Source organism: Mus pahari, chromosome 20, assembly GCF_900095145.1.
Source record: "Mus pahari chromosome 20, PAHARI_EIJ_v1.1, whole genome shotgun sequence".
Classification (NCBI taxonomy): domain Eukaryota; kingdom Metazoa; phylum Chordata; class Mammalia; order Rodentia; family Muridae; genus Mus; species Mus pahari.
This window is the reverse complement of record NC_034609.1, coordinates 46960349-46987851: the sequence shown is the minus strand read 5'-3', so window position 1 is coordinate 46987851 and position 27503 is coordinate 46960349. Positions and strand designations below refer to the sequence as shown.

Genomic DNA, 27503 nt, shown 5'->3' with positions numbered 1-27503 from the left:
AAGGAGTCTGGCTAAGCCGTCCAAGTTCCATTATTAGTAAATAAGAAGGAAAGCTACCTGAACCGCTCCTGGCCGGCTGTGTCCCATATCTGTAACTTTACATATTTACCACCGACATTTATTATCTTTGAGCCAAATTCCACTCCTATGGTATGATTTGAGTCATCTTTGACTAAAAAGAAAAACAAAGAACAAATAATTACACGTTAGAAATGGACGGCAACGGTTCAAGAGTTAGGCAGTAACATTAAGATAGACCAAGGGCTGGAAAGCTAAAAACAAAAAAACAAAAAACAAACAAAAAAACAGTAAAAAGGGGGGTGTTTGGGGGAGGGGAGGCAGGGGCTCTGTGGGTGGAAAGGCAGGTTGCTTCGGCCACCTGTTCTCTAACAGTCCGCTGATGGTCGGCACCAAGCATATGACACGATTCCTGTTCTCACAGAGACAATAAAGAGTTCCTCTGTCTCCTAACACATGGTATAGCTACTGGAAGAGGCTGCCCTGAGCTTGAGAGACCAGACTGTCTGCCGAGAAGACTCACACCAGCAACCAGAAACCTTCCGATGGGAACCGGACTGCCGTGTGGTAGGGCGTGTGCCTGGTAACCAGCTGGGCACTTGATCAGCTGGGCACTTGATCAGCAGCGAGGTGGTCAAGTGTTATTCTGGAGCAGAGGAGACCCCAAAGACAACCTGACCATAGCACTCTGATTGGGGTCTGTCTGGAGAAATCTTTTTTTTTTTTTCATTTGGTCCTTTTCTATGTGTATTACCAAATGTCCATTAGTTCTAGCAGAGCACAGCAAACGTTCGCGTGGGTTTATGGGAGAAACCAGTCCTATCTCTTTTTTTTTTTTTTGGTTTTTGGTTTTTGGAAACAGGGTTTCTCTGTGTAGCCTTGGCTGTCCTGGAACTCACGCTGTAGACCAGGCTGGCCTCGAACTCAGAAATCCGCCTGCCTCTGCCTCCCGAGTGCTGGGATTAAAGGCGTGCGCCACCACGCCCGGCCAGTCCTATCTCTTCTAAACTCATCTGGGCCTCGCCATCAGTACAGGATAGCTGTGAGGAAGCCATGACTTCGAGAGAACGCTGCACCTCACCGGCTGGCTCTCAGCTCAGCTCATGCCTGGACACAACTTCAGCAACTGGGGGTGCCGCATGGTAATGCTTTAAAAAAATTTTTTTTTTGGATGGATAAGAGGTTAGACAGATAATCCAGCCTGTGCCAGAAAGATTCAAGTGTGTGATCAGGTAGGAAGGCCTCCTCCCACCCCCAGTCCCCCAGCAAACTGTGGGGGGGGGGGGAGGCCTAAGCAGTCACCCAGGTGGAGGCACGCTGCTGTGACCCACTAAGGTGAGTGTGCTGCTTCTGAGACTCTGGGGACAGGCGGCTCTGGGGACAGGCGGGAATGGATATGCAACCTGTCTGGCTGTTAACTGCTCTCAGAGAGAGCAGTGCAGCGTGGCAGCAAGCCTGAAAGGACCTCAAGAGGTGCTGTGAACACAGGAAGGATGCCATCTGTTGGTCCATGCCTGCAATCCCAGTAGCTGGGGGGGAGGGGGCAGCGTGGCAAGAAGATTGGCGTGAGTTTGATGCCACCTTGGCTGTGTACTAAGTTCCTGGCCAGCCAGAGAGCTAAAGGATGAGAGGCGATCCATTTCCAAAAATCAAAAATAAGTGAAGGTTCAGAGGATGCTGTTGGTAAGCCATGCTGCAGTGCATGCGGGGCAGAGGATCTGATGTATGGTGGACCCTGATGGAACAAATTCCAGAGATGTCTCTCATTCTTTGCCAAGATGCTCTGCCCTTTCCCTACTCCACCCTGAGGGGCTCCCCTCCTTAGGTCTGTGTTGGGCCTGCCTCTGACTGCCCCAACGAGCAGGTCACTCTCCACAGTTCTCACACCATGACCATGGTTTCGCTTCCTGTGAGGGCTTTTTGAACTTACAGGCTCCCATAGTCTTAAACAGTGTGGAAGGAAGAGCAGAGCTCCCTCCCCTAAATGCTACTAGCCAAGGTAAGCAGGTGACACTGTGGTCCAGAGTCCACTGTAACAGACATTCCCCGATACCTGGGTCATCTCCACTCTTCCTGGCCTGCAGAGCAGGATAGGAGAGGCACCAAGGGTGACTGAAGGCTGCAACCCACCCGACGGCACTCTGATGTGTGCCTGGCCACTCTGCCAGGGGACGCAGTCCGATTGGACCCTTTGCCGGGCTCACCATCTTAGGGTAAGGGTAAGAAAACGCTACACACCAAGCTGCTATTGAACGGAAGCACTAACTTAGTAAAAACTTCATCATGTAAAGGTTTAAGAATACAGCCTATATGAACGTGGTGGCCAAAACCCTTAATCCCAGCACTCAGAAGGCAGAGGCATTGGGTGAACGGCCATTCTGAGTTCAGGGCCATTCAGGTTTATGCAGCGAGTTTCAGGCTAGCCAAGGCTACATAAGGTGACCTTGTATTTAAAAACAAATAAAACAAAAAACCCACAACCTTGTAGTGCTGCCTAAAAGTACTCTTGCCCAGCAGTAGGCCCTGCTACTACAGTGCTGACCACCGGGCAGGAGGTGCCCGCTGGGACAACAGTAACGTGACTGTTACAGGAGTAACCAACCACTCAGACTGGATCTGAGGCCTGACTCATGGGAGAAACTTCATAATGGTTCTGCAGTCCTGGTCAAGAGCCCATGCTGAAGAGGTTAGAGGGCTTAGTGGAGAACTTACTATGGTTGTGTTGCTAAACGGACACGCTGTCAGAGCGCCTTCTAAGTGTTTACATTTACGCCCTGTGGTTAGGGCTGCTCTCAACCTCCATCAGAGAACCTTCCTTTTAATGCAGACTCACAGCTGCTCAAAGTGCTAAGAATAAGAGCTGAGTGTCGCTCACAGGGAAGTGTTGGGATGGGGGAATGGGGCAGGGGAAAGACATAAGAGCCATGGGAGGGGAGGAGCGCTATGAACCACACACGTCTGGATATGTGGCCACTGCACTCACATCACACAGCACCGGTGCCATGTGACCTGGGTAAGGCCTGCACAAAATCGAGCCCATCGGCATTCCAGCATAGAAGGGCGAGGGGCTCATTAGGAAAGGCCACACCAGCTGAGGAGACATTAGCAGTTAATGGCAGCTAAGGAAGGGGGAGTTGTTTAGATTCAGGGGTGTAGCCTGGTAAGCTGCCTGTCCCATGATCCTGTAAACGACCCCACACATTCAAGCGACCTTAATCAAAGTCAGTGATATGGCAGGAAAGTAGGGGTGGTGGGGGACTTGTTAGGAAGAGAGTTCTGGGGGGAGGTTCTAAAGGGTGGGGGGTGTTAGAGGGTTCTAGGGGGAGGTGTTAGAGGGTGGGGGGGTGTTAGGAAGAGGGTCCTAGAGGGAGGTTCTAGAGGATAGGGTGTGTTAGGAAGAGGGTCCTAGAGGGAGGTTCTAGAGGATAGGGTATGTTAGGAAGAGGGTTCTAGAGGAAGGGGAAGAGATAAGGAAATGGAGGAGGAGATTATTAAAATATACATGTATGAAATTTTCAAATAAATTTTTAAGAGGGAAGTCCTGGGGCTAGAGAGATGGCTCAGAGGTCAAGGGCACTGGCTGCTCTCCTAGAGGATCCTGGTGTAATCCCCAGGAACCACAGGGCAGCTCACAACTCTGTAGCTCCAGTTCCAGGGGACCTGACACCCTCACACAGACAAACATGCAGGCAATACACCAATGCACACACAGTTAAAAAGGAATTAAAAAAAAAAAAAAAAAGTGACGTCTTTTGAAACTGTGGATTCCCCTCTGAAAGCTCTGCTTCCCCACGAGAAAGTCCATGCTTGTGCCAGCGAGCCCATCTCTCCCAGAAGCACCGCATGCGGGTGTTCACATGTGCTGCTAAGACACCTGGTGGTACTCACATTTCTTCTCAATGAACTGATGAAGCAAGCAAGATTTGCCAGTTCCCGCATTGCCGATGACCAAGAATTTAAACAAGAAATCTGAAAGGCAAAGAAAGAATAAGAAATAGCTTTAAAGGAAGCCATGAATGCATTTTTAAACTATGGTCACAACTCTGGTGAAGCGTTAGCTGCCGATACAATGAAACGGGTAACCAAGTCTTCTGTGAAGACACACACACGCTGTCCTTATTTACCCATTTTACGTCCATGTGTTTCTGATAAGCTCAGAGCTGCTTCAAACTGTTCCTTAGATAACTTCTTCATAAATGTGACGGTTAAAAATTAACTGTGACGGGCTGGTGAGATGGCTCAGTGGGTAAGAGCACCCGACTGCTCTTCCGAAGGTCCGGAGTTCAAATCCCAGCAACCACATGGTGGCTCATAACCACCCGTAACAAGATCTGACTCCCTCTTCTGGAGTGTCTGAAGACAGCTACAGTGTACTTACATATAATAAATAAATAAATCTTAAAAAAAAAAAATTAACTGTGACAATGAATAAAACTGGTCCCTGCTAGCCACTACGAACACACACACTCAGCTGCAAGCATAATTAGCCTAGAGACGGACGCCTGCTTCTTCCTTCTCTACACGTTTACGTGTGAGTTCCCAGACACGTGGCTGTGTGTCACTTCATCCCTTGGCTGTGGTTCCTGGAAAGCAGCTGAGGTCAAGTTCAGGCTGCAGGTCTACTACTCAATACAGACAGGCAGGGTCATTTAGTGGTCTGCCTAAATGTCTGTGCACCATGTGTGTGCAGTACCTGCAGAAGTCAGAAGAGGGCACCAGATCCCTCTCGAGCAGATGGTTGTGAGCTGCTGGAAATCAAACCTGAATCTTCTGTAAGAGCAGCCCGTGCTCTTAAGCTCTGAGACTGGTTCTCAGACTTCCTAATGCTGCAGCCCTATAGTGCAGTTCCTCCTGTTATGGGGACCCGCAACCATAAAATTACTTTCATTGCTACTTTATAACTGTGATTTTGCTACTGTTAAGAAAAGTAATATAGGGGCTGGCGAGATGGCTCAGTGGCTAAGAGCACTGTCTGCTCTTCCAGAGGTCCTGAGTTCAATTCCCAGCATCCACATGGTGGCTCACAACCATCTGTAATGGGATCAGATGTCTTCTGGAATGTCTGAAAACAGCTACAATGTACTTATATAAATAAAATCAATAAATCTTTTTTTAAAAAAAAGAAAAAGAAAAGTAATATAAATATCTAATATGTGACCCTGTGAAAATGTCATTGGACCCCCCAAAGGGACAGAGACCCACAGGGTGAGAACCACGGCTCTGATACATCTCCAGCTCCTGAGGTATTCCCTTAAAAAAAAAAAAAAAAGATTTATTATATATACACTGTAGCTGTCTTCAGACACACCAGAAGAGGACATCAGATTCCCATTACAGATGGTGGTAAGCTACCATGGGGTTGCTGGGAATTGAACTCGGGACCTCTGGAAGAGCAACCAGTGCTCTTAACTGTTAAGCCATCTCTACAGCCCCTGGGGTATTCCTTTTACAGGACTGGAATAAAAGATTTCCAAAATGGAATTTGTTAATTAATATGCCATAGTTTCAGAAAGTCAGGGTTGAAAACTTTCATTGTAGCAGAAGCTGGCCTTGAAGTCTTGATTCTCCTGCCTCTGTCTCCTAAGTGTACCATTACAAGTGTGCCAACATCCCCAGCACTTCAACTGCTCCCTCCCTCCATCTTTCCCTCGCTCTATTCATCCATCCCCTACTCCTCTAAGACAGGACCTCACTATGTAGACCAGGCTGACCTCAAACTCCCAGCGATCTGCCTGCCTCCACCTCCCAAGTGCTGAGATTAAAGATGTGCTAGCTAGCTTGCGGTCTGTTTTTTGGTACAGAATCTTGCTATGTCGTTCTAGCTGGCCTGGACCTTGCTCTGTAGAGCAGGTTGGCTTCAACTCAGAGATCTGTCTGTCCACATGAGACCTGGGATTAAAGGCATTTACCACCTTGTCCAAGCAATTGCTATCTCTTTAGTAAGAACTCTAGTCCTGCATGGCTGGGAGCTGCAGACCACTGGCTCCTTGTTCCAGAAGTAGCCCTATCTGCTGAAAGCCCCTCCCTGTCCAGCACTGCTCTGCATTCCTCTCTCCAGACCACATCCTCTTCCAGATGGGACCACGTACTGATGACCCTAGCCACTCCTGCTCTCCCCCATTCAGCTGAGACAGCTGCTAGTTTTTGACATGGCCCTGCCACCAGTTTCTGGAACTATAACCATCACTCAGAGATTAAGCCTATTTGGTCTCCAATGATGTCCAAATGGTTGCAGAAAATCATGGGACAGTGTATTAGAATAATTTCAACTTCTCCCCACATGTTTTTAAAGCATGACATGGGGACTTCGATCTTTTTTCCTGAGTGCTTTTCTCTTAATAATTATGTATAAAATGTATATTAAAGTATCTTTTAATAGACTTTACGCTTCAAAAAAAGTTATAATAAGAGCTAGAGAAGTGACTTATTGGTTAAAAGCACTGGCTGTGTTTGCAAAGGACCAAGGTTTGTTTCCCAGCATGCACATGGCAGTTTACAACCATCCATAACTCCAGCTCCAAGGGATCTCATCTGGCCTCTGAGGGATCAGGTACACAGACAGTGTGCAGTTACATATACACAGGCAAAACACACATATAAGATAAAAAAAATAAGCTTAGTGTGCCTATACAATGTGTTCACATGGTACGTCTATACAATGTGTCCATACAGTGTGTCTATATAATGTGTCCATACAATGGAATGGAACTTTGCCTTAAGAAGGAACATCTTTCTTTCTTTCTTTCTTTTCTTTCTTTCTTTCTTTTTTTTTTTTTTTGAGACAGGGTTTCTCTGTATAGCCTTGGCTGTCCTGGCACTCACGTTGTAGACCAGGCTGGCCTCGAACTCAGAAATCTGCCTGCCTCTACCTCCTGAGTGCTAGGATTAAGGAACATGTTTCTAATACTTGCTATACCAGATGACCTTTAGGACATTAGTGATATAAACCAGTCATACAATGACAAATACTGATGATTCTATTTACATGAGGCCTTACAGCAGAAGGAAAGTGGGGTGAGGGTTGCCAAGGTCTGGCTGAGGTAGAAATGAGAACTGCATTTGATGGCATGAGCATCAGTTTGGAAACAGAGTTCTAGAGATGTGTGGTGGTCCCCTCTGTATTAAGAAGTGTGAGTGTACTTTAACGTTAAACCACTGAAATGTATATATAACATTTCAGTCTTTATATTATACACATGAAATATGTGATGTGTACAAATGTAGATATGCTTGTGCCATGACACACATGTGGAGGTCAAAGGACAGTCTTGGGTGCTGCCTCTTGCATTCTGTTTTGTTTGAGACAGGGTTGGTTTTTTTTATCTAACCCAGCATGTGCCAGACCTGCCGGCTTGAGAGCTCTCGATTCTCCCTCCTATCTTCAACTCCCATCTCCACGTAGGAACACCAGGATCCAGGTGTGTGTTACACTACTACACTCAGCTGTTATGTGAGTTTGGAGGAATCACACATGGGTTCTCCTGGAGGCAGGGGTGGGAAGATAGGGAGAAAGCGAGGAAGGAGAGAGTGTGTATTCCCATCCACAGGGGAAAAAACATAAACAAAACAAACCAAGGCAAACCAAGCCTAATCGTTCTCACCAAACAGCGTTTTCACCCCAAGAAACTGAAGGTGAGGTGGTTACGATCGCCAGGCTAAGGGAACTGGAATGTCTCATCTTTATTCAGCATTCTCTTCTGTTAGGAAATAAAGTTATATAAGATGTAAAGAGAACATTAAAAAAAAAAAAAGGAATCAGATGTTGGGTCTCTTGTGGCCTTGAGTGTGGTGGGAGAAGGAACAGAGGCTGGCGACATGCGGGCAGAGGACGCAGAGTTACTATGACACTGAAGACTCTGCTCCAGGACCCAATCCCTGGCTCTGGACCTTGGACCCATGTAGCTGAACATGGACTTTGGTTCAGATTTGCTGAACTATCCTCCATAAACTGCCGTCTGTACCAGACTGTACCACTGCCACGCCTGGCTAGAGGGTGACATGTTAGTGTGCTGTGACGGAGAAAGGACAGGAAAGATCCCTGATCTCAATGCAAGAACACGGAAGCTCAGAAAGCTAGGAGATTATAAACAGAAAGCATTTTGTCTGAAATCACTTTGGCCAAATATTCAAGAATGGTTGAGTGTTTCGGAAGGCAGGAGTAACAGTGCCTTGCTGGGACAGTGCAGGTACACCCTGGGGTGGGGGTGGGGGTGGGATCTGGAGTACTCAGACAACTGGAAAAACCCACTCGCTGCTCTCAGGAGGATGGGAACAGTCCCCTTGGAAAATGAATTATAAGCCAATACTGTAGTTATTCTAGACACTAAAGCCTGAGTCAGGAAGTCAACAATAAAAACCCCAGAAAGCAATGCAGATTGCTTCAGAAGGACACCTTTACTAGAGACACAGAATTTCCCCACCCCAACACACATGGCCCTCTGAAGAAAAGTTTACAACCAAAAACTACAAAACTCCTCCTGAGAACATTATGATAAGAGACATAAGCCAGTGTGATCCATTTGTGTGAGGTTCCTGGAGCTCACACACAGAGAACAGGGGCACTGGGCTGGGGATGTACCTCAGTGCCTCACAGTGTGCAGACCCCGCCTCCAGAACCTGCCAAAGAGCAGCCAGGTCAGGGGCCATCAGGATGGCAAATAACACGGAAACACGGTGAAAAAGGAAGGAACAGGCTTGAGAGAACGGGTCGAACAGTCTAGGTGGTTCCAATGATAACCATGGAACATAAGTTCTCACAGAGCCTGGTGCTCCAGGCTTTCCACCCAGCTACTTGAGAGGATGAGGCAAGAAAATCACAAGTTCAAATCCAGCCTGGACAACTTTGTTTCATAATTAAAAACAGAGAAGAGGGCTGGCTGTATCAAGGACTGGTGGTAGCATGTGCCTGCCATGTGCAGGGGCCTGGGTTCGGTCCCCAGTGCTGGAAAACAACAACAAAATCAGTACTCAACGCAAATCTAGGCACAGATGGGCACAGTGAAGGGACAATGAGTAGAGTGGAAACTGTAGAAAACTTAGCAGCAGGCACAGAGCGAGACAGACACACACACCCCAAACCAAACCAAACCAACAACAACAAAACAAACACACAGGGGGACCCTGAAAGATGAGGACAAAGGGAAACCTAACATCTGAGAGAGAGGGCTAACCCCAAAAGGCGCAGTGACTGGGGCGTTATGACACTAATGCTAAAGGAATCAGCTGCGTGTGATAAGTCACACCTGGGCTCCCAGTACTCGGGAGGCAGAGGCAAGAGGGGTCACTAAGAGTTCAAGGCCAGCCTGGGTTACAGTGTGAGACCCTGCTTCTAACCGAGATGGCTCAGCAGAGAAAGGGGCTTCCTGTCTAAGCCTGACAGCCCGAGGCCAATCCCCGGAGCCCAGGTAAAGGTGCAAACACGGAAACACGTTATATGCCCTCCCCCATGCATATACACGTTATATGCCTATATGCATATACACGCAGTGACAATAAATAAACAGCAGCAACAACCAAAGAAATTGTCAGGAGGAACATAACCTTGAACCATGGAGAGGAGTTGCGCACACGTATACCTGGGTACGAGGTGGACAGAGAGTGCGGTGCGGTCAGCAGGAAGGAAGACCCCCCCCCTCAGGGCCGTGGGGACATCCCAGCTGCGAGGGCAGACCCATGGCTGCAGCAGCTACTTACCCCAGTGTCCCTCTTCCTTCAAAAGTCACAAGTTTTCAGAGTCTGGTAACAGAGTTATGAGCAAGTGCAACAGGCTTCCTCCTGGGCTCTAAACTACACATGGAGGCTGCAGGAAAACGGCTGGAGAGACGGCTCAGTGGTTAAGAGTGCCGACTGTTCTTCCAGAGGTTCTGAGTTCAATTCCCAGCAACCACATGGTGGCTCACAACCATCTGTAGTGGACTCTAGTGCCCTCTTCTGGTGTGTCTGAAGACAGCTTCAGTGTACTCATATAGATAAATAATTCTTGGGCTGTGAGATGGCTCAGCAGGAAGACACTGACTGTTCTTCCAAAGGTCCTGAGTTTAAATCCCAGCAACCACATGGTAGCTCACAACCACCTGAAATGAGATCTCATGCTCTTTCCTGTCACTTCCTGTCACGGCTGAAGACAGCTACAGTGTATTTATCTATAATAATAGATAAATCTTTGGGCCGGAGTGAGCAGGGGCTGAGCGAGCAGAGTTGATCAGAGCGAGTGGGGCTGACAAGAGCGAGCGGGGGATTGACCGGAGCAAGCAGAGGTCCTAAAAATTCAATTCCCAACAACTACATGAAGGCTCACAACCTTCAGCTACAGTGTACCCATGTACATTAAATAGATAATAAATAAATCTTAAAGAAAGGAAAGGAAAATGGCAACTCTTCCTGACGCGATTGAAGAAATCCTACTAGAATTGCTTAACGAGAAGTGGGGACGTCAGGAGATACAAAGTGGGGCTGGAGAGACGGCTGGGTGGTGGAGCACTCGCTACCTGTGCAGAGGACCAGTGGGACTCATAAGGCAGGTAACAACCTCCTGGGGAATCCGATGCCCTCTTCCGGCCTCCAAGGGCACTGCACACGTGTGCCACACAGCAAGGGACACATTAAAAGCAGGGGAAGGTAGGTACACAGGAAAGCAAGGAAGGGTTCTACCGTTCACTTTATCTAGTAAGGTAATAATACCATGGAGCAGATGACGCTGTGCATCTGACAATGACACTACAGTGTATGACAGGGACGCTGTGTACCATGATGCTGTACCCGAGCAATCACCAAGAAGCTGTAAAGAGAACAGTATGGGACAACACTCAGCACTCAAAGGTAGATGCAACCGAATCAGAAATGTAAGGTCGCTTCAGCTATTTAAGGCTTTAGAAGCTAACCAGGGATCTGAGAGACCCTAACCCAACAACAACAACAATATATGAAATGACACCGCCCACCCACCCACCCACTGGCCAATCAACAGAAAGGAGGCAGGGAGCAGAGGGGAAGTTCACTAACGTGGCAAGGGGTTGTGGAAGGAACAGCACAGGGGTTCTGAGATGAGGAATTTTATAGTTTATGAATATTTATTACATGGCTGGAGAGAGAGAAGAGAGAGAAGAGAGAAGAAAGAAGAGAGGAGAGAGAGAGAGAGAGAGAGAGAGAGAGAGAGAGAGAGAGAGAGAGAGAGAGAAGAGCGAGCGAGCTCTGTTCCCTCCTAAATCACGTCATGGTGGGATGAATTTCCATTCTCAGGGTATTTCCTTTCAGGATCCTCTTAAAAATCCCATGGCTCTTACACTCACAGGTAATGATGGTTTCTTCAGGGGAGGAGTTAGCTTGAAGGCAGGGAAGAGTCTGTACCCCAAAATAGGAATGCTAAAACGGGACCTTATGCCAGCGTGCTTTTAACTTTCCATATGATAAATGTCAGATGGGATGATGGGAAAGCTACCAAGCAATCAGCAGCTGTGTGTAGACACAGGCACCCTGCCACGGAGGCAGAAAAAGTCACAGCAGCCAGGGGACATGACACTCAGTGCCCCACCTCCGCCCCATACCCCAATAGACCCACAGCAGGAACCAAGGCACAGAACACGGTGTGCAGTCGGGGATGGGTAGAAATGACAGGACAGTGTTGCCCACTGTGCTCGGCAGCCAGTGTGCAGTCGGTAGAAATGACGGGACAGCGTTGCACACTGTGCTCGGCAGCCAGCGCCCACGACCTCAGGCTTGCTTGGCCAGCAGTACCGCTGCTTGTGCAGCTCTGCCCGCTGTGACCCCATTTTGCTTTAACTCTGGTCCTGTTCTCAGGCTCAGATCATGGCCCCACTCTGCATCTTGGGACCCTGTTATTTTCTTTTTCTGAGCTCAGTGTGGAACTGGCTGTTAAGATAAAACTGATCTGAAACTGGATGTCCAACCCCCAAGATGAGAGAATGTCACAACGTGCGTGCATGTTGTGTGTGTGTGTGTGTGTGTGTGTGAGTGTGTGTTCACCACCTGCAGTCTCCCAGCACTAGACTTCAGGAGACACCAACCTGGTCCTCCCAAGAATGCTGCCCACTTCTCCAGGGAAGGAGAAAGCAGTAAGGAGACACAAACATGGTGACCCCTTTCCAGGGTTCCCAGCCTCACAGTGGAGAGCTTTGAACACAAGCTCTACAATGCCTGCTTAGTTTTCCCTTCACGTTGCCACTTTGAAGTTGAGATTTCCGCAGGCCGTAGAGGGATGGAGGGCCTTGAACTGTGCACCCTCCAGGGTCTTCCTAGTCGAACAGGTGCTTGCTCGGCTTTGGGTAGGCAGGATGGAAGATCTGGGGCTTCCGCGCTTTCATGCTTAGAGTTTGAGATGTGAAGACCAATGGAAGGGATGTTGAAGGATACAAGGAGAATCTATTTTGAGATACTGCCTGGCAGATCCAGCCGGAAAATCCTGTGAGCCACCAAGGTTGAGGCTACAGAAACCTCCCTCACATGGGTTGATCATGAAAGGCCCCCCGACCCCCGGTGAAGTCTGTGCCTTTGAGGTGGGGCAGAATCCTGACCATCTGCCCCTACAAAGCTTGCAGCCGTAGAGCAGCAGATCTGGTAGAAGACTGGGCCAGGATGTTGCAAAGCACATACCCTAGCAACACAGAGAAGCAGTGGCAGCAACTGCAGACCCTGGACCTGGGAGTGAAGGGCAGGATATCTGGGGAGGGCATGGACCAGGACTTATCGAAGAACCAGGAGCTTTTACCTCAGGATGGATGCAGTCAGCAATGGGAAGGGGGCAGAAGGCAGGCGCCCAGGGTAAAGCCAGGGAATTGAATACCTGAAGCAGAAGAAGAGAAGGTGGCCAGAAGTGACCCCACAGAGCTGTGAGGCTGAGGTACCGGCCAGTCCTCTGTACAGATGCATCAGTCACCAGGTCAGTCAGGAACTGAGGACAAAGCAAGATAAGATGGCCAGCAGATGTCTCCGATGACGGCTAGCCCAAACGTCTGCGGACAGCAACAACCTAAAGAGCTGGCAGGGCTCGGCATGAAGGGCACGCGTATTTCAGGAAAATGCAGAGTCTGCTGCCCTCCTGAGGGAAAGGCAGCCCAGAAGGAGAGGTCAGCGCCAGTGCGGGACACAGTGAGCTAAAGATAACGACGTCCGGTTCGGACGGACGCCCTCAGTCAGGAACAAATCTTAAGTGTATTAAAGAGTAGACTGTTGAAGTTGATTAGGTTAACGGAAGGATGAAGCCTGGCAAACTCTATAAAGAAACAAGGGCAAATGATCTGTCAAGACGATTTTCAGAATAGTTCATTTAAAAGAGAGACAGAGAGGAGAGAAGGAGGGAGAGAGCTGAATAGCTTCTCCTTTTCAGAGAGGGTCTTACTACGCAGCCTGGGGTTCTGCGTCTGCCTCCCAAATACTGGGATCACAGGTGTGAGTAACCCCACCCAGTGTGAACAGCTAGCTTGATTGGAGGCTGAGTCAATGGGCTGGCCTGAGGTGCCTTGACACATGCTATGCAGAGAACAGACTGCTGGCTCTCAGCTCTTCCTTTACGGGGAGCTGGCTCTTGGGGTGTCAGCTTTGACCCACTGAGGGCAGGGACTTGAGGTCTCATCGTCTTTGAAAAGTCTGACCTCCTATGGTGATGAGTTCTGTGATCAGGCCACCACAGGCTCACACAGAAAGCGTGGGTCCTCCAAACAGTATACTGGACAGAGGGACAGTGTCCACGCTCTAGAGGCCTAATGGGTCTGAGGTACCACTGTGCGCTCCCACCTTTTAACATAGTTAGCCCTGGATCCACATGGCTCACGGTTAGTCAACAGAATCTGGTCACATCAGTAGGGGTGATGAAGGCTAGCCTCTTGGTCCTCTCCAGCTGCATGTGGAATCTAGGCACATCTCATAGTGGGTCTGACTGAGTCCTGGGTATCAGTACATTGGGCAAGAAGTATATGGCTTCACTCCCATCCACAGAGAAGACTGACTAAGGCACATACCTGCTTCTCCGGCCAGGAAAGTCCCCAGTGTAGCAGTGCCCAGAGGACCATCATTCCTGTCAGAGGAGTTTCGACCAGACCTGAAAGCTGAGGCCTGGAAACAACTAGAAACAGTCTGTCCATGAGCACTCTTAACTAAGGAGCAGGAACTGTTCCTGAAGAATGGACCGGAACATTTGTAATGTTTTTATGACTGGAGCGAGCCTGCCTGACCTACACAAAGCACTGGGTTTGATACCTAGTGTCCATAAACTGGGCATGGTGGTGCACACCTATAATCTTGCATTCAGAGGGTAGCAACAGGAGCCTTAGAAGTTGAAGGTCACCCCCTGTCTACACAGGGCGTTGGAGACTGAGGTGAATGAGAGGCTACCAGGTCATCATGAGCTGGGACAAAGGACAGACATCCTGAAAACAGTAACAATGACGCTGGGTTCTGAGCTGCATCCTGAGCACGAATGTGCCCCTGCAGCCCCTGGATCATATCCAAGGCCTGGCTTGTCACCCCGTTCCTTCTTCGGCCGCCCCGCCCCCATCTGACTCTCACAGTCTCTCCAGGAGCACCCCTGAAGCTGGTGGCTGCAGAACCAGGTCCTCCCACGCTCTGCTCTAAGGCTTGGCAGGGCCTTGGCTCCAGACCCGTGTCCTCGAGGGGAGACTTGTTTTGCCTATTTTCAGGCTACATGAGGTGTCCGTGTGATCTTCTCAGTCCAGGAAACTCGATCTACAGGACAGGTTTTATTAGTTCCGTTTCCACCACCACAATGGGACTGTCTGATTTCTGTCACAAACAAAATAATAAAACCAGGCCTCCACGTCAAGTGTCTATTTATTTTTGGTTTTTTTGTTTCATCTTCTCTGAGAGCAAAATCATTGTTTCTCAAATGGATTCACATCAAAGCCTGTTTTGGCTGGCTGTCCCTGGGTTGCACAGAGGACCGAGACAGGTCATCTGGACACTCTGTTCCCAAAGACGAGAGTTTGCTTTCTAATACTGAAAGAAGGTTTGGCTTTGATCCTAAGCGAGAGCAGAGGACCCATGGACTGCATTCAGACTTGTGTTTTCTTCTCAGCATCCAGCAAACCACTATGTCAGGCACACCAGAAGCCAGGGGGGCTACTAAACGCACACTTTAGGTATAGAGCCAGGTATGACAAAATGCTTTGTTTTTAAACCTCCACTTGCTTTTCTGCATGATTAAAAATTTATGTTGGAAAAGAAAAATGATAAACATCTCTCTAAAATAAACCTCCCATTCATAATTTATTAGCACTTTATGAATAGTGTCCTTTTTCTCCATCTTAATATCACTGACTCCATAAGGCTAAAATGCCAAAGCACACTTGCGCCTATGAGAAGATGGGGCCAGGTATGGTGGCTCAATCTTGTAATCTGTTTCAGGAGGTGGAGGGCGGAGGATCAGGATCAAGACTAGCCTGGGCTACAAAGCAAGTTTGAGGCCTGCCTGGGCTACATGAAACACTGTCTTTTATTTTTTTAATCAAACATGTACGTGTGTCCGTGTGTGTGTGTGTGTGTGTGTGTGTGTGTGTGTGTGTATTGGTGGGGTGGGACATGCACATGAATACAGTGCCTGTAGAGGCCAGATCTGTTGGGTGCCCCTGGAACTGGATTGGGGGTTGTGAGCACCTGATATGGGTGCTGGGAACTGAACTTGGGTTATCTGGAAGCCAGCAAGCACTCTTAAGCACCGAGGCACTTCTCCAGTGTGAAACCCTGCCTTAAAACAACAAAACAACAACAACAAACAAACAAAACCAGACAGAGGAAACAGAAACCGCCACAAGACGCAGCCAATGGGTGCTGGGACATGCTGTCGGAGGCGGGACTTGTTTTGGCGCAGCAGTACGTGTCAAATTCACCGTCATCACACACTGATTTGTATTGACCGAGTCTTTCACAACATAAACTACCTTTGGAACTCTTGCTTTTGAAACGAGGTCTCTCTTTGAAGCCCTGGCTAAACCGGAGGAGTCTCTATGTAGACCAGGCTGGATCTGCTTGCTTCTGCCCTGGGAGTTCTAGGATTAAAGGCTGTGCCAACACACCCAGCTCCTTAGAACTCTTAGACAAGCTTCAAAAAACAAACAAACAAAGAGAGCAAAAAACCTAAAACCAACCAACCAACCATCCAACCTGTAAGCATGCCATGCTTCCTTTCCTTATGTCCTGTGGTATAATGTGGTTCCTTTTCTTTTATCTTTTTTAAAGACAGGAAGGGTTTCATGTAGCCCAGGTTACCCTCCCAGCTCTACTTCAGAGGTGTTGGGGTCACTGGCACGGCCCATGACACCCAGTTCTACCCTGTAATATGTGTCCTGTGTCATTTTATATTTTACTGCACAATTGCAGTCACCAAGTAGCAAATGTCGCATATCCTTCAAATGCACAGAAAACAGTCCTTCAGTAAAACAGATGCCCTCAGATCATCTGAGCTCTGCGGGCAACAGGCACACACGGAATACTCACACACATCCAAGCAAACACTCAGACACATAAAAACAATTAAATATTTAAACAAACAAACAAACAATTAAACTTGTCCCATCTCAGAAATTCTGTCATGGCAACAGGGGTTAAGTCATAGGCCAGGACTCAGGCCCCCAAAGGCTTCCAACAAACCACTTTAACTGGGCAATGCTCTCCTAGAATTACTGAGAATGATCAAAACATACCAGCTCAAGTTTGACCACTCCCCCTAGGAGAGCTTCAGAGAAGAAATTCCAGAAACAATAAGCCCTTTCATAATTCGAAGAAATGTTCAGGGTTGGAGAGATGGCTCAATAGTTAAGAACACTTCCTGCCCTTCCAGAGAACGAGAGTTCAGTCCAATACAATACCCAGTTCACAACTACCTGTAATGCCAGATCTAAGAGATCAGATGGCCTCTTTTGGCTTGTGGACAGCCACACATGTAGCATATTCATACACACACACTCACACACACACACACACACACACACACACGCACACGCACACGCACTCACATGCGCATACATCCTGCCAAGGATGACCTTTAGCTTCTGATTCTTCTGTTTTTACCTTCTAAGTGCTGGGATCACATGTGTTCCTCCCACCTCAGCCACTGCCCTGCTCCTTGCAATGCTCACCAGTTTTCAGTGAATGTGAAAAAGAAAAATACAACTTTGACAATCAAAAAACAACAACAACAACAAAAAAGTACTGAATCACCAGGCATGGTGGCACACTCATTTAATCACAGCACTCCGGACATTCAGACAGGTGGATCTATGTGAGTTCAAGGCTACCCGGGTGTAACTGGCTAGTTTTGTGTCAACTTGACACAGCTGGAGTCATCACAGAGAAAGGAGCTTCAGTTGGGGAAATGTCTCCATGAGATCCAGCTGTAAGGCATTTTCTCAACCAGTGATCAAGGGGGGAGGTCCCCTTGTGGGTGGTGCCATCTCTGGGCTCGTAGTCTTGGGTTCTATAAGAGAGCAGGCTGAGCAAGCCAGTGGAAGCAAGCCAGTAAGGAACATCCCTCCATGGCCTCTGCATCAGCTCCTGCTTTCTGACCTGCTTGAGTTCCAGTCCTGACTTCCTTGGTGATGAACAGCAGTATGGAATTATAAGCCGAATAAACCCTTTCCTCCCCAACTTGTTTCTTGGTCATGATGTTTGTGCAGGAATAGAAACCCTGACTAAGACACCTGGGTTACAAAGTGAGTTCAAGGACAGTCAGGGCTACACAGAGAAACCTTATTTTGAAAAAGCCCAAAACCAAACACACAATAAATAAATAAATAAATAAAAAATTGAATCGAATAGATGTCCTTTTTGCGTGTGTGTCTGCTTGAACTGTTTAAATATGTTGTCGGTTGTGACTTAGGGCAATTAGGTGATCCTTCTAACAGAAAATAAATATTGCCTTATCAACGAAGGGCTTTTGAAAACAAATTTTAATTTGGGATATCCTTGTTAATCCAAATTGCCTTATCAAGCCCACATGTCTTCAGAAATCATCTTATGATGTCTAAGTCTTGTGAGTTAGCTTCCAAGGTTTGCATCTCAAAGGGCCTAAGTCAGCTGGATGAACGGGGCAGACACTGGCCGTCAGGGGTCAGAGAGTACCAGAAGCCTTGTGAGGTGTGGCAGGGATGGAGCTCCTGCAGGCTCAGGGCAGGGTGCTTCCTGCCTAGCCCTCTTCCTGGTAGTTAGTTGCCAGTGGTGCTGGGGCACCTTGGCTGGGACTGGATCTCTCCAACCCGAGGCTCATTACCACAACCCAGTCTCCTGGGGTGTGTCTGCGGCCAGGCTTCCCTGGTCTCCCTAGGACAGAGTCCCTGAGTTTGGGATATGGTACTCCAGCACGACTCCACCTTCCATCGACAACCCAAAGATCCTCTTCCAAGGAAGGCCACACACACACACACACACACACACACACACACACAGGTGCAGAGGTAGGATTTAAGAGTGACTTCAAGGACACAATTGAAACCTCACACACACAAGCAAGGATGAATAACTGGCAGGAAACACTGATCTCGGCATTGCACGTCAGACATCAGAGCGCTGTGCGCTCTTTTCTAGGTGAAATAGTCTAGGCTGCATACATATACTACGACAGAAGCAACCATGGGGCCAGCAACGTGAGCGGACTGCTGTCTCAGGACTCATTCCCACAGTACATGCGTAGATCAGAGTGCGTTCACACTTGTCTCAAATTCTTCCTCAATGCCAGTCTTTTCTAGCACTTAGAAGTTTTGTTTTTTGGGGGTTTTTTTTGTTTGTTTTTTTGGTTTTCTTTAAAAAAAAAAGCTCCCTGGCATTTTCCCATCGCATACACTGCTTAGCGATTTCTGTGACCAGCAATTTGGTAAAGGTTAGTTTAACTTAAGGATTAATTTCCAAGCTCCTTTAAAAAAAAATTTTTTTTTTACTTATTTATTATATGTAAGTACACTGTAGCTGTCTTCAGACACCCCAGAAGAGGGCATTACAGATGGTCGTGAGCCACCATGTGGTTGCTGGGACTTGAACTCAGGACCTCTGCAACAGCAGTCGGTGCTCTTAACCGCTGAGCCATCTCTCCAGCCCTGTTTCCAAGCTCTTGGGTCTCAAGCTGCTGACACTAGGGTTAGCACTGGGGTGACCCAGCTAGTGCTCACTGAACACAGTGCGCTGTACCTCTAACAATAACTAGGAGGACCTCTCTCCCTAGATCAGGAGGACTCAGGTTACGAGTTCAGTGTTGTTTGCTGGGACCAAGAGAGCTGAAGGGAGGAGAATTTGTTTTGCTTAAGTTTCACCGGAGTCAGCCCATCGGGGATGGGAAGATGGAAATAGAGGCCAGGAAGCAGAGCGAGCTAAGGGCATGCAAGAAGAGACGGGTCGTTGATAATAACATCAGATCACAAATCTATCAAGCGATTATTAGTCTGTTGATTTGTAGAGACCCCCCCACCCCCTAGAAACCCACCCCAGGCAAGCCTAGAGCTATGCTTTACTAATATCCTAGGTGCCTCAGTCTAACCAAGTGGACCAGGGTAACCACTGCACATTTCATTCAGAAGCCTACCCGTTTAACCTTCCAATTTGTGCGATGGTGCTATGTGAGCTAAAGCAGCAATCGTGGAGTCTGGGGCTTCGGGTCAAGGAGGTGCTGGACATCACCCAGCCAGTGCGAGGGGTAGCAGCCCGTCTACAGCAGTTAGCAGCGGTGAGCAGAAGCCAGAAAAGCACTGGTCCCTAGTTTGCATCAACTCCCACCAAGCTGGGCAGGGCCTCTCTTTCACAGAAGAAAGAGGACCCGGTCCCAACACAAGGAACTTAAAGGTTAGGCAAACATTCCTCTGCCAGCCAACGGGCCAACGTCCGGAAGGAGAGGACCTGGTTGTTTTAATTTGGGGAACAATACTTTGTAAATACAGCCAACGAGAAGGGAGAGTGACAGTCTTTGTCTTGATTTTGGGTGACTTCTCTTTTTAAGCTGGCAGCCTTAGGGGCCACTTGTGACTCTTTCTAAAGATAAGCTTCCACTTATTAATATATAATGCATTATATATTAATATTATATATATATTATGTATATACACACATATGTTTCCCCCCACTGAAAGCAAATATTAGATTCAGACTTAGTTAAAAAGTAAAAACCTGGGCTGGCGAGATGGCTCAGCGGGTAAGAGCACTGACTGCTCTTCCGAAGGTCCTGAGTTCAAATCCCAACAACCACATGGTGGCTCACAACCACCCGTAATGAGATCTGATGCCCTCTTCTGGTGTGCCTAAAGACAGCTACCGTGTACCTACATATAATAATGAATACATCTTAAAAAAAAAAAAAAAAAGTAAAAACCCTGGAAATGGGGACACATGTCTATAAACCTAGGACTCGGGCGGCAGAGGCAGGGTATTGCCGTATGTGTGAGGCCAACCTGGGCTACATGGTGAATTCTAAGCCATCTGTAACTATAAAGAACCTGTCTCAAAACATACAAACAAACAACTAAAGGCGTATTGGGAAAATACCTTGAAATAAGGGAAGAGATAAATATACACAGGTGCTGCAGAGGTGGCTCAGCGGTTAAGAGCACTGACTGCTCTTCCTGAGGACCTGAGTTCAATTCCAGGCACCCATGGGGCTGCTCACAACTGCCTGTGACTCCAAGATCACCCTCACACGAGCACACATGCAGGCAAAACACCAGTCAGTGCACATAAAATAAAAATAAGTGAATGAATAAACAGACACATGCATTTTGTGTGTGGCTCCTGGGGTCATGCACCTGCTTAGAGATGCTCTCTGCCACTAAGCTTTATCTCCAGCCCCTGAAAGAACACTAACAGTCACAGCTTCATGATCAGAGATTAATCAGTAGGGCTATGGTGAGCAAACTGTAATTAACCGTATCTGAGGTGAAGCGGGGGTGTGCAGTGATGTCTGTCTTATACCTACCACTGCCTGAGAGAACCAAGGGACAAAGCTGCTTCCTGTGCTGTCCCCATGCCTCACTTGGTCGCCACGCTTTCTTTGAGGACTCTACTCCCCGCCAGGGACTCCTTATCCAGCTCAAAGAAAAGGATGACAATCAGCTACAGAGTGTATTTTGCTGGAGGGATTTTTTTTTTTTTTAAAGATTTATTTATTTATTATATATAAGTACACTGTAGCTGTCTTCAGACACTCCAGAAGAGGGCGTCAGATCTTGTTATGGATGGTTATGAGCCACCACCATGTGGTTGCTGGGATTTGAACTCCGGACCTTTGGAAGAGCAGTTGGGTGCTCTTACCCACTGAGCCATCTCTCCAGCCCTGCTGGAGGGATTTCTTACTGTGGCTTTCTGCAGAAGAAACCACACAGAGGCATGTGTAGGTCACCTGTGGCCCTGACAAAGCCAGTCACCCCCTGGGGAGTGCCTTAAGCTTACAGGGGCAGGCATTATGCTTCATGCCACAGGAAGAGATGATGCTGGTACCAGGAGAGAGTGGACCGGGCTGCTGTGTGCCTCATGACACCCTTTCCAGTGTCCCACCCTCTCAAAGTCCAAACCTCCAAAGTTCAACAGTGTCCTCACCCTTTGGGTGCCCGGATGCCCAAACCACGCTCCCAGGCCTGAACCCCAGGTCTGCCTGTCCACTTGCCCCTCTCTAACCCATCTAGGTCAGCTCTTTCTCACACAGCCAAGCTGAATCCTTCAGAACTGGTTTTTAATTGTTCATCCATTAAGGTCACAGGTGAATTTAAAAATCTGCTCCTCGCTGGACCACAAACTCTTGGGGAAGTTTCCACAGCACTCTTACAATGAGTAGAGCCTTCCAGGCCAGACCCTGGCCCCACCCTGTGGCAGGAAGGAAGCAGGGGCACACATATTGCAGATAACCTGACAGATCACCATGCTTTTCCGTGGGAGTCCCTCCTTTGAACGAGCACAGACCACGTCAAAGGTTCAAGTCTGGCAGGCACGGGCCAACCATACATAGTAGTGGTTGTTTATTCTTGCCTCGATTGGGGGAGGGGGAGCACCCAGCACGTGCATTGAGAATGGCTGGGTGCTGCAGGAGAAAAAAAGATGAAAAAAAAAAACAAAAAACAAAAAACCACAGCTCCATGTCCAAGGCCTCTGGTCATCAGAGGACCATATATTTGTATTTATAAATATAATATAGTGCAACCATATCTGGAGGGAAGGAGGGGAGGAGAGAGGGAGGGAGGTAAAAATACACGAGGCCAGGGGTCTCCAGAAAAGAGACGCATTCATCCACTTAAAACTCATTATAATCTCAATGCAAAGAAAGGAATTCCAACAACACCCCCCCCCCCAGAGGCCCACAACCATGCCCCCAGAGACACAGAACGCAGGCGTGGCCCTGAGCCTTCACCCCTGCGGTTGGTGCTGCAGTGAGGAGGGCGAGAATCGACGACAAATTGGCTCCTCCAACCCTGAGAGATTTAAATAATCCAAGGAGGAAAATGTAGGGTGAAACCAAAGCGGGAGGGAACTTGGTAGAAGCACAGCGGCTCTGCACAGCTGGGGGCACCTGCTGGTCGGAGAGTCCAGCCTAGCGCCTGACACCCCTAGAGCCTCAAGATTGCAGCCCAACCTGAAACACCCAGACATTCTCAAGTTCCAGCTCGACCTTGACACCCCAAGAATCTCAGGATCCTTCCCAGCCGCTGACACTTCAGGATTCTCAGTATCTCCACCAGGCTCCTAACAGATTCTCAGGATCCCAGCAAGCCAACCCTAAACAACCCAAGACTCTAAATACCTCTACCTGGTCCCTGACACCGCGAGGTTTGCAGGATATCTCGATATTCTAGACACCGGCTCTGGAGACCCTGACCCCAACCCCCAACATTCCGGGACCCCAAGGCCTGCCCCCTCTAAACACGTACGCAAACCCGCGCGTCTTACCGTAAGTCTCGGACATGGCGGTCTGCGCCATTCTGCCGCCACAGCTCCGCGGGGTCCGTCCTCCAGTCTCCGCAGAGCGAGAGGAACCGAGCGTGGAGAGCCGGGTACGGGCCCACGGCGAGCCGGCCACCGGCAGCGGCCCAGCGGGACTCGGCTCCGCGCCTGCGCACCGCCGCCCGGCGAAGGAGCCCGGCGGCGCAGGGGGAGGGGCGGGGTCGCTGGAGGAAGGAGGAGCGGGGCTGGGGAAGGGGAGGAGGGAGGGCAAGAGAAATGGTTGGAGGCTCCTAGTTGGAGGAGGAGGTGAAGGCAAGGGAGGATGAAGGAGGGGACCAGGAAGGAGGGAGGGCGGGGCTAGGGAGGGGGCGCCTGCGCCCGTAGATCCTCCCAGATGGCTTAGCAGTACAGACTCAGTCTTTCTTAAGAGTGACCTACCAGGCTAGGGTGGACAGGAGGCCGCCCGAGGGCTTGTTTTGACAGAAAGGGGGTTCACTAGCAGAAAGCCACGCAGGTGTATCTGGTCACCAGAACTCTCCTGCTCACCACGTTAGTGGACAGAGCAGTGTTGCTTGGCTCTTACTGCAGGCTAATTTCGAAGGTGTGTTCGGTTTATGAAACAATACAGGTCAGAACCTACTCCTTCCTCCCAGGAAAAGGGTCGGGACATTAGGCAAATCGGGGTCGGGAGTTTGACCCACCTGAGCAACCCAGGGCCTAAGTAAGATCCTACCTTCGTCACAGCAGCAGAGGCCTGGCCCGTGGAAAGCCTACAGTGTACCTTTAACCTCGGCTGTCTGGCTCTACCAAGGGTCAGACATTCTCTCCTGCCTAGGTGCTGCCTGTCCTAATATTTCATTATTGTGCTTTATGACAGAAGATTAAGGAGATGTGGGGAGAGAAAGGACCCCCCACTCAGCCTCATCCTGGAATCTTGTTGAAGTCTCTTGCTGGCACAGCATGCAAAGTTTGCTGTTGAGATTGTCTGCCATGATGTCCGTTGCCTATAATCCCAGCATTCAGGAGGCACAGGCAGGACCGTATCAAGTTGAAGGTCTATCTGGGCTACACAGCAAGGAGGGGAAACAAAGATGATAGAGATGCAACTCAAAAAAATATATAAGTAAATATATTTTATTGTTATTATTATTTCATTTATTATTATTATTATTATTATTATTGGTTTTTCGAGGCAGAGTTTCTTTGTATAGCCCTGGCTGTCCTGGAACTCACTTTGTAGACCAGGCTGGCCTCGAATTCAGAAATCCNCCTGCCTCTACCTCCCGAGTGCTGGGAATAAAGGCGTGTGCCACCACGCCCAGCAGTAAATATATTTTAAAATAACAGGAGTGACTGCCTGCATAATTCATTTGATATAGAGATATTTCATATACGAATGTTAAAATAGTCCAGCAGTGATGTTGCATATCTTTGATCCCAGCACTGTGTAGGCAGAGGCAGGTGGACCTCTGTGAGTTCCAGGCTAGCCTGATCTAGCCTGTCTCAAAAAAACAAAAGGAAAAAAAGAAAGAATGTTAAAATAGCAAGGAACTGCGCTGAAGGCCTGAGAGTGTGCGACCTTTGAGCTCGGCTTGGTTTCTTTCCCAGCTGCAAATCTGTAATGTTCTGAGTCACTCACAAACAAGATTACATTCAAAGCACATGGGTGGTAGCACAGGCCTTAAACTCCGAATCTCAGAAGGTAAAGTCAAGCAGCGCTGAGTTCGAGGCCAGTCTGGGCTACATACTGAGTTCTAGGCAAGCCAAGATTGCATTGTGAGACTCTGTCTCATAAACAAACAAACTAGCAAACAAAAGGGAAAAATATGTCTTAGTCTTTTGTGACTTAATACAGTAAAGAATCTTTTGATCCTTATGACCTATGTTTTTATCTTGGCCTCTGATCCTATCCAGTGTACTTCAGGAACAAACTCTATGATCTCATTTTTTAAAAAGAAAGAAGGGAGGCATTAAAAACTGCCAAGCGCAGAGGTATGTTTACAATCCCGTCTCTCAAGAAATGGAGGAAGGAGGGCCGAGAGCTGAGGCCAGCCAGACTTAGCCACTCTGTGCTGGTTGATATTTTTGTTAACTCGACACAAGCTGGCATTTGAGAAAAAGTCAGCACAATTGAGAATTTGTTCATAAAACTGTCCTATAGGCAAACTGCGGGAGCATTTTTGTAATTAGTGACAATTAGTGACCCATTGAACTATGTGTGATACCACCACAGGCAGGTGGTCTTGGGTTCTATAAGAAAGCAGGCTGAAGAAGCCATGGGAAGCAAGCCAGCACCCCTCCATGGCCTCTGCATCAGCTCCTGCCTCCAGGTTCTGCCTTAACGTTCTATAATGATGGATGGGCTTTGGTGTGGAAGTGTAATCTGAAATAAAGCTTTCTCCTGGAGCTGCTTTTGGTCCTGGTGTTTTATCACAGCGATAGAAACCCCAACTAAGACAGAGCCTGCTAAAAAAAAAAAAAAAAAAAAAAAGCTGGGGAGACGACTCATTTGGTAAAGTGCTTGCCAGGCAAACAGTGAGGATCCAAGCAGATTCTCAGATCAGTGCAAGAAGCCGGGTGCTATAGTGTGCACCTATAACCCCAACACTGCTGTAGTGTGCACCTGTAGCCCTAATACCACTGTAGTGTGCACACTGCAACCCTAACACTGGGAAGAAAGTGACAGGGACCCATGGCCTGCTGGTCAGCTATTCTTGCAGAATCAGTAACCTCCAGATTTAGAGAGAAACTGTCTCAGAAAAGAAGGCATTGGTAGAGGTACACAGCATCAACAGCGGGCCTCCGTATATGTGTGCACAGATGTGCATCCATGTGTGTACACACACACACACACACACACACACACACACACAAATGGCAGCGAGTAAAGGTACTGGTCTCCAAGCCAGATGATTTGGAGCCCACATGATAGAAGACTCCTCCTCTAACCTGAACACTCATTCATGCACAGGCAAAATAAATAGAAAACACCCGTGATGCATGTTCATAATAAATAAATAAATGTAAAAAAATCAAAACAAAATTAAAACCTAAACCACGCATACGCTATTGTTCAGACTCTGGAAGCTGTCTCTTTTTCTTCATTTTTAAGGGGACAGGGTCTTTTGCAGCTCAGGCTGGTCTCCAACTTGCTAGGAAGCTAAGGCTGACCTTGAACTTCTGACTTCCTGCTTCTGCCTGAATGCTAAGGTCGGAACTTTGTACCCCCATGCCAAGTGTGTACAGCTCTGTGGACTGAATTTAGGTTTCATGATCCCATCTTCAGCCAGGCCTCTTCTCTTTTGAGAACACCCCCTCACAAAATTGTGGTGGTTTGAATAACTATGGCCTTCATAGACGCATGTGTTTGAATGTTTGGTCTATAGGGAATGGCACTATTAAGGGGTGTGGCTTTGTTGGAGTGGGCGTTGTCTTGTTCGAGGAAGTGTGTCCCTGTAGGGGTGGGGTTTGAGGTCTATGCTAAGCTCTGTACAGTATATGTAGCACAATGTCTCTCCTTGTGGATCAGGATGTAGAACTCTCAGCTCCTCCAGTACCACATCTACCTGCATGCCACCAAGCTTCTTGTCATAATGATAATGGACTAAACCTCTGAAACTGTAAGTCAGACCCAATTAAATGTTTTCTTTTATAAATGGTCATGGTGTCTCTTCACAGCAATAGAAACCCTAAGACACAATGTTCTTTTGTTTTTCTTTTCCTTTGTCTTTCTCCTGTGATTAAATCTTTATTAAAACTTTAGGAGAGCTGGAGAGATGGCTTAGCTATCGAGAACACTGGCTACATTTCCAGAGGATGCAATTCAATTCCCAGCATCCACACAACAGCTAACAACCTTCTGTAACTCCAGTCCCAGGGGAATCCAAGTTCCTCTTCTGGTTTCCATGGGAGTGATATGCACACGGTTCACAGGCACATATGCAGTCAGATACCTATACACGTAAGAGGAAATTAAACAAGCCTTTTAAAAAGGAGTCATTCTTGCCAGGCGTGGTGGCGCACGCCTTTAATCCCAGCACTCAGGAGGCAGAGGCAGGCGGATTTCTGAGTTCGAGGCCAGCATGGTCTACAAAGTGAGTTCCAGGACAGCCAGGGCTATACAGAGAAACCCTGTCTCAAAAAAACAAAACAAAAGTCATTCTTTTAAAATTGTATGTGTATGTGTGTAGGCTTGAATACATGTGTGTGCATCACAGGCATGCAAGAGACCTTGAAGGCCAGAAGAGGGCATCAGATCCCCTGGAACTGGAGTTACAGAAGGTTATGAGCCACCTGATGGGAGTGCTGGGAACCAAACCCTGGTCCTCTGCAAAAGCATCAAGTAAGGTGGGCGGTGGTGGCACACGCCTTTAATCCCAGCACTTGGGAAGCAAAGGCAGCCAGAAATTTGAGTTTGAGACCAGCCTGGTCTACAGAGTGAGTTCCAGGACAGCCAGCGTGCTCTTAACCACTGAGTCATCTCTCCAGTCCTCCATTATTCTTAATAAACTCCAACTTTGCTTCATACTAACTTGTAAATTACTGAAATTATTTTGTGCTGTGCAGTCAAGAATCCTGGTTTCATCTGGGTATGGTGCCTCATGCCTTTATCC

The 27503-nt window shown here is 48.1% G+C and overlaps 1 protein-coding gene across 1 annotated transcript in view; it reads right to left on the bottom strand.

The window, feature by feature from the left end:
- The window catches only part of Rab4a (RAB4A, member RAS oncogene family), a 30850-nt gene extending 7769 nt beyond the window's left edge, over nt 1–23081 (bottom strand). The window contains exons 1-3 of the mRNA XM_021220273.2: nt 22897–23081; nt 3907–3987; nt 58–172 (exon numbers count right to left, since the gene is read on the bottom strand). Coding sequence (XP_021075932.1) covers nt 58–172; nt 3907–3987; nt 22897–22927 — 227 coding nt within the window. The 5' untranslated portion in view covers nt 22928–23081. The remainder of the gene's footprint in view (nt 1–57; nt 173–3906; nt 3988–22896) is intronic.
- Between the last annotated feature and the right edge of the window lie 4422 nt (nt 23082–27503).